General features: G+C 24.4%; 1 protein-coding gene across 1 annotated transcript; it reads left to right on the top strand.

Moving 5' to 3' along the window:
* The first annotated feature begins 3,891 nt into the window (after positions 1-3,891).
* Positions 3,892-5,095, top strand: LOC124942558 (heat stress transcription factor C-1-like). The gene is made up of 2 exons (XM_047483085.1): positions 3,892-4,208; positions 4,290-5,095. Exons 1-2 carry the CDS (start codon positions 3,996-3,998, stop codon positions 4,977-4,979), a joined length of 903 nt encoding a protein of 300 aa, XP_047339041.1. The 5' UTR covers positions 3,892-3,995; the 3' UTR covers positions 4,980-5,095.
* The last annotated feature ends 3,384 nt before the right edge of the window (positions 5,096-8,479 follow it).

Consider the following 8,479-nt stretch of genomic DNA (forward strand, 5'->3'; position numbering starts at 1 on the left):
CGGAAAATATCTAATGTGTGGGACCCACACGCATTACGCACCTACAAACAAAAGGAAAACGCCTTATTAAATGAGATATTGAATTGGTATTTATGAAGACAATCAGACGGTCCACATTTATTACTATTTTAACGATCCAAATCCAGGGTAGATCTTAATGTTGAGTTATTTGAATTTTTTCGATTTTTATTAAAAAAATTGCAATAAAAAAAAATTCAAAATAACTAAGAGCTTTTTCTAAAATCAAATCATAAACAAATATATTTCTCGTCTATTTAATTATATCACTTAATTCTTTAATAAAAAAAATATTATTTAATTCAAACTAAAAAAACTAATTTTAAAATATTTATGACCAATAACCACTCCATTAAATAAGTCTTTATTTCCTTTTGAAATATATATATATAATTTGATAAGCATAAATGAGGTTGATTGTCCAAATTTTCAGTTTCTATGTATCCTAGTGGTTATATCATTTATGGTAATATTTAACCATAAGCTAAAAGTAGGTACAAAAATACTTTTAAATGAAGATGTAGTTATTTGTATCCTATTTAAGACAAACCAAATTGGGCTAAAACTTGGAATGAATTTTCATATCAATAATCGAGACGCTTTGAGAGCATTTATCGCCCTCGGCAAAGACTATCACCGAAAGCATTTGAGTTTTCTCCGAGAGTTTTTGCTCTCCTTAATAATCAATATTTTACTAGTGCAATTTCAATATAATTTATTATAATAAAAAAACAAAAATAAACAATTATCTTTAGTTTAAAAGATATCATATAAATGGTTATCAACTTTTGTATGGAAAAAATAAATACATTCATCAAGATTAACAAAATTAACAAATGTAAAACTATTAATTTATAAATAATTCAGATTTCTAGTTCAAACTTATGATTAAATAATTACACATTTAAAAATAATTATTAGATCAAATATATTGTGAATAATCTTCTCTAGCTTGATTAATTATAATAATTAGTGAAAAAAATTATAAAATGACTAGATTTTGTTTAATAAAAAAATGCTTAATCTAAATTCAAACTTAATTTAGATTTTTGTATATATCATAAATATTGTTATTATATATAATAAATTTAGTAAAAATATTTTTTCCGATTTTTTTATAAAGAATTAATTCTCATTCAATAAAATAAATAGTTACATATAAAAAATGAAATTACAAATAATAGAAAATCAAGTCTACAAAATATAATGAACTAAAGGTTAAAACAATATTAATGTAACTATATACCAATTACGCAATTTTTCTTAAAATAACTCGAAAGACAAATTTATTATTTGAATTCAATAATAACGAGGGGTAAAAGAGAGTAAGTCAAACAAACTAATTAAATAGTGTATCTTTACCCAAATTTTTGAATGGCAATGAAATTTATCTTTGTCTGAGCTAGGGTTGATAAACAACGCCATAACAAATTATGTCAAATGATAACTGATCATTTACAAATATGGTCAAAATAACGAGAAATACATAAAAAAAAATTATTATTATAAGATAATGTAAAAGAGATTTTAAATGAAAGGTAAATTCCAAAAACTCTTTATAAGAAAAATAAAAAGAATTCAAGATCCGTCAACATCTTCTCATTACTCATTAGTTGTAAATAATGAGATAAATATGTACTCGAGAAATGATCACCAACACGATTAGAGAATATGAGTAATAGAGACCCAACAAAGGTTGAGAGTATTATCGAATTACAAAAATCTGAGATGATAAATCTGAACTGATTAATTTGAATATCGCACCAAATATAATATAATACATATTTAAATCTGAGTAATGAAAAAAAAAAAAAATAACACATCTTCTCTGAAAAAGTCAACATAAATTTCATTTTTATCATTTTTTTCTAGAATTGTTTTCCTAGAACTAGGTAAGGGTTGAAAGGTAATTATTTTTAGAATCATCTCCATCAATTTGGCATCTTTTTTAGTTGTAAAATAGAGAGTTTCATATTATTTTATGACAATCAAGGATTCCCCCAACAACATAGCCACTCCATTGTCATTATCTAATAGTATTGTAGTACTAGGATATTATTGTTAAAAAACACTTTCTTTTTTAGTAAGATATTATTGTTAAAAAACCTTTATAAAAATGGAGAATTGAGTCCACCTAATAATTATTGACATGACTTTCTATATAATTTTGCATGTCTTTTAATATTTGTATTAAATTAGATGAGCATTTATTTATATGGGTTGGGTTTATTTACTTAATTCTACAAGAATATGGAATTGTATTCTTATTATTATAATACAAGGGGGGTACTTATTGTTGTAATAAAATTGAGTGGCAAATTTGAATTCTCTTCTCTTGCCACTATCTTACCCATTTAGAATATGACACGTAGCTTCTTGTCCTGCCCATTAAGAACACCAATTGTATATGCTCATAACCCTCTCATTGACTCAAGTTACTTGTTTACTTATTTTTAAAAAATAATTATATTATACATAGTGTTAGGCTTTCTTTATTTTTTTTATTATTATTTTGAGGTGGATATAATTTTTTATTTAAAAAATATTAATATATAATAATAAAATAAAAATTAATAATTTAAAAGAAAAAGTATTTTAGTATTTTGGATAATGAATTAAATCATGTGACGGATAAGAGATAATGATACGATGTTTTTGAGTTAGAGGTTAAATAACCTATACCAAACTCGAGCTTAATTTGATTTAGTTTATTTATTATGCCAAAAAGTTATTATAATAAGTGCTAATAAACCGGATTATCAAAATGGCCCTCAACAATTTTTGTGAACAATTAAATGATCAAATCAATTCAGCCATATTTATTGATGTTTAAATATTTTCTAATTAAATAATTATTTTTTTAAAATTAAATAAGGAGTTACATATAAATTAGTTGATAAATAATAATAAAATATTTAAAAATAAATTAACTAAATAAAATTTTATATGATAAATAGTACAGATTTATAAAAATTCAAATTGAACAAAATTAATTTTATAAAATGAATAGAAAAAAATCATAGTATAATTGTTATAATCGAATCTTACACCTAACTAAGTTATAACCACAAAAGAATGATAATTCAACTAACCCGATTAAAATGATAGAACAAATCAATAATAACCTTACAAAAATGAAGAACTCAGAACCAAGTACCAAAAAGTCATAAAAAAAAAACTTTGTCGACATGACTAACCAAGTCAAAAAAAAAATTGAATCTAGACACACTTCCAAATAAAATTATATATATTAAATAGTACAAATTTATAAAAAACAAACAAATTGAACAAAATTAATTTCCTAAAAAGAATAGATAAAAAGAACATAGAATGTATAAGTGTTATAGTCTAATCTCACAACAAATCAAGTTATAACTATCAAAATGATAGTCCAAAATAAACCGATTAAATTGATAAAACAAATCAATAATGCCCTCACAAAAATTAAAGAATTCAGAACCAAGTACAAAAAGTCATAAAAAAAAAACGTTGGTCGACATGTCTAACCAAGTCAAAAAAAATTTGAATCTGGACACACTTCCAAATAACACTAGCAAACATGATCATTTAAATGATGGTGACAAATTTGTATAATTAAAATTCTAATATAAATATTTAGAAATCACATGTTTATTTCGAAAAAATTAATAAAACGGTGTTAAAAGAATCTCAACCTTGTAATAAAATTTACCTTTACCCTAGAATTGATATTTTTCCATAAAAAAGTTAAGGGTATGTTTGATTAAGCTTATTTGTTGAAACTAATAGTTGGGTATCATTTAATTAAAAGTGGGTGGACTTATTGGGATCCAAACTAGCACAATGATTATAATTTATTAATAAATTTCACCACCTTCTCTCTCGGTTCCCTTTTCTTTCCTCAGAAGTCAGAATTACCTTCAAATATCAGCTTCCTAGAAGTGAGAGAAAATAACATTCTTCATCTTCATAACTCTATTTCTAGAAATTTGTATGGGATGGAAACAAATGGAGATGTAGCTGCTGTAGCTCCTTTTGTATTAAAAACTTATCAAATTGTAAGCGATCCAGCAACAGACTCAATCATCGTTTGGGGAAGATTCAACAACAGTTTCATTGTTCTTGATCCTCTAGATTTCTCTCATCATGTTCTTCCTGCATACTTCAAACACAACAATTTCTCCAGTTTTGTTCGTCAACTCAATACTTATGTAATCAATCAATCATCTTACTTACCCTTTTTTTCTTTCATTTTCTTGTGAAAATCTTAACAAAGTTCTATCAATCTACAGGGGTTTAAGAAGGTGGATCCAGATAAATGGGAATTTGCTAATGAATGGTTCTTAAGAGGACAAAGACATTTACTAAACAATATAGTAAGAAGAAAACAAAGTAAGAATAATTCTTCTGTTTCTTTTCTTCATAGTCATAGTCATAGTCACAGGCAAGATGAAGATGAAGAAGATGAAGATGAAAACTATGAATTGATTGCGGAAATCGGTAGATTGAAAGAAGAACAGATGGGTATGGAACAAGAACTTGATAGGATGAGAAAAAGATTGGAGAAAACAGAGAAAAGACCTGAACAGATGATGGCTTTTCTATATCAAGTTGTTGAAGATCCACATATTCTTCCTAGAATGATTATGGAAAAAGAGATGAATAATAACAACAAATTAATGGAAGCTGAGAATAAAAAGAGAAGGGTTATGATTAATTCATCTTCTGTATCTTCATCTTCTTCTTCTTTGTCTTCTTCTTCTTCATCTGCCATGAGTTATCCAGTTAAGAGGGAAGAAGAAGGCTCGATATCTTCTTCTGTTTATTCTTCTAGAATTGGTGGGTTTGCTTTTGGGGCGGCGCCGGCACCGGTGCCGGAGTGGGGTTTTGGATACGGTGGTGTTAGCGGTGGCATTGAAGATCTAGTTGAACCGGCTTCAGAACTGCCTTATCCATTTTCATTATTTGGAGGTGGCTTTTAGTTTGCTTCACGAGATTATTTATCATCAATAACTTTAATTTTAATTAGTATGTCTACAAAATTTAATTCGATCTGTGTAATTATCTTAATAAAAAATAATATCGTTTGATTTCATATAATTTTTCATTGTTATTGTTATTGTGATCTCTATCATTCTTTTTTTAGTTACTAGGTTAGAAATGAATCGTAACGACGTTACACGAAATTTATTCGTGTAATTTCGTGAACTTGGGTGTGGATTTCATATTTTTTTACGAAAATTTTCTTAGTTATTTTCTTGTGTTTAATGATCTTTCTTAAATCATGTTTTGTTTCTCGTTTTGTTTAAAATAATTTTATCTTGTAATATTTCGTGGATATATAAAAAATAAAAAATAAAAAATAATAATCATTAATTAATCAAGTGTCATAGCATTATAGCATTATAATAAAAGGAGTTAGTTAAAAATTTTATTATTGGATTCTTTGGATGGTTTTAGATATTTTGGTTGAAGATTTTTTTTTTTAAGAGAAACATATAAATATGACCTTCAACATTTTCATAATTTTTATATATACCCTTTAAACTTCTTATTCATTATTTTGATATATATATTACTAAATTCAACTAAGACATTGATATGTAATCTTAATTTATTCATGGAAAAAATTATGAGTTTATTATTTTTCAGTTTGAATTTGTAACTACAGAGTGTAGATAAATATTAGACTTGTGGGATAAATGTAAGGACATGTTTATTATGAGTGTATGTCTTCTTTTAGATATGATATGATAAGTGACATATCAAAGAACATTTCTTGAAATTTTAAATTTAGGCTATTTTGGTAATGATATAATTAATATGACTTCATTACAAAAATTCAACTTTATTTCAATTTAAATTATGTTTGTAAACTACCTAACACATTTTTTTACTAATTATAATAATATATTTAGTGGTTAACTTAGTTGACTACTTAGGGTTAAGTTATTTATTATATAGTGTTATGCATAAGCTTCATCCCTTGAAAGTTTGATGATCAATTAATTGATCAAATAGTCTCATTCAATTATATGATCACAATAAGATAAAATATAGCACAACTATAAAATTGAGACAACTACAAAATATTATATATATATATATATATATATATATATATATATTATATAAATTGGTTGATAAGGAAGACATAAACACACTATTTCGGCTATAAAGTTAAATGGTCCATTTTTATTTGGCATAACCTTTTTCGGCGTTGTTTACTAACTATCGATTAAAGATAATTTTAATTGTCGCTCAAAATCTTCGGTAGTGAATCTTCCGATGTCGTTTAATTGGATCATTCTATTTGCTCTACTTCAACCGTCATCGTTTAAGAACTCAAATGAGTTTATCTTTAAAGAAATTCTAAACAAATCGTATAATCGTTGGATCTTTTCTACGAAGAGTTTTATTTTTGTATAAATAATTTGATATCTAGATTATCAATTATTGATATTAATTTTGTGATTTTAATTTTATAGATTATCTTGTATTATTTACTAAATGATTTTAATAAAAATTAATTCTTTATAAAAAAAAAATAAAAGACATAAGAAATATAAAATAATAATAATAATCTATTTCACTATAATTGTTAAGAAGATCAATAACAACCTTTTAAATTTTTTTTTTGTTTTCTTAAATACTTAATTGAAAGATTTTTATTTTTGAGTTAAATAATCTAACAAATAATTATAATTAAATAGCACCCATATTGTTTTTTCAACTAACTCACAATTTTCAACCAATTAAACCTAAAATTAAGATTCAATAAATTCCAAATTTCTAAATTTGAAACATTTTCATTTCTCACTTTCATGAGTAAACATATTTGCTACAACTTTTATATTCTTTTTTTTCCTTATCCACTATCAATTCAAAACTATTTATTTGAAAAAATAAAGTAGAGATCCAATTAATAACATATTTTCTTTAGAAAATAACACTTTAACCGCTCAACTATACACAATTATGATCTTTTATAAATATTTGACTAGTTAAATAAAAAAAATTGTCTAAAAAAAATTAAATTAAATTATCATTAATGTCTAAAAAAATAAATCTGACTGTATAGATGTATAAATATATTAAACCAGTCAGATAGGAAATACAGTAATGGCTGTTGAGTTTGGGAGTATCGCCCTCCACACCATTTGTCAACTATCATTTTTAAATATTTCAAATAAATATAAACAATTAACATTTTTTTAAAATATATGAGAATATTTATATAATTATTAAAAAACTAAACTAATAATTACTAGATATATATCAATTGTTTGCAAAAGTTATGTTTTATTAGACTTTAAGTAGTTAAATAAAATTAATTATATATATATTTATATATATATATATATATATATATATATATATATTAGTAAATTTAATAATTTTTTATGTTAAATTCTACAGCTAGAATTTAATATTGGTGAAACCACTAACTAACTGATGATTAGTGTACTAGGAAGTTTATATTACAAGATGAGTGTAAAAATTGATAAAATAAAAGTACATGGAAAAAACATGTAAATGTTAAAAGTTGGAGCAGGTTGAAGTTTATTTCTTAAAACTTACAAAGTAATTATTTGATTAAATTGAAAATTTTAGGTATTTAATGACTTAAATAAATTGAGATAAATAAATTGAATTAACAAATTTTAAATACTTAATATTTGAATTCATTTAATAGTATTAAAAATTAATATTAAAAAACATAATATATTAAGACTATTATATTCATATATATATATATATATATATATATATATATATATATATATATATATATATATATATATATATTTTGAAAAAGGTTCATGCATATATATTAAAAATGAAAAAAATCGTTAAACATAACTAAAAAGAAAACTAAGAAAAATAAAAAATAAGAGAAAACGGTACTCAATAAATTATAGAGCTCGTAAATCTTAAAAAAAAAACGATTAACTTCCTGACATATTCTACTGACTTTTCTGAACGAATCTCAAAAAATGTCATAATAATAGTATTATGAATGATACATATTGGACGACTATAATCATTGAAAGTTCAACGATTTCTCTTTAACTATATAGTTCACCAAAAAATAATTGAGATGGTAACACAAATATGTTGACATGTCATATAAACCGCATTAATCCAAACTTCTCAACAACTACCTAAAGACTCGGGCATCACCCAATGAATCTTATTAATACTCCACAAAAGACTCCAAAAATACTAATCACCACTCGACAATGCAAAAGTAAGTGAGTTTCCTATTCAACATCTTCGTGACACATATGAGTAGGCATAATACAACATTTTCTCATGCACATATCATCCGTTAAAATTCCACCATGAATAACGCTACATCCAAAGAACGAGATCTTGGATAGAATATTTGACTCCCAAAGTTTTTCCCAGCAAAAATTATATAGAATTATCTTAACGAGCAACTTGTAGCAATGTCTCACATGTAATTATCCATATCTTG

The sequence above is a fragment of the Impatiens glandulifera genome, chromosome 6, assembly GCF_907164915.1.
Source record: "Impatiens glandulifera chromosome 6, dImpGla2.1, whole genome shotgun sequence".
Taxonomy (NCBI): domain Eukaryota; kingdom Viridiplantae; phylum Streptophyta; class Magnoliopsida; order Ericales; family Balsaminaceae; genus Impatiens; species Impatiens glandulifera.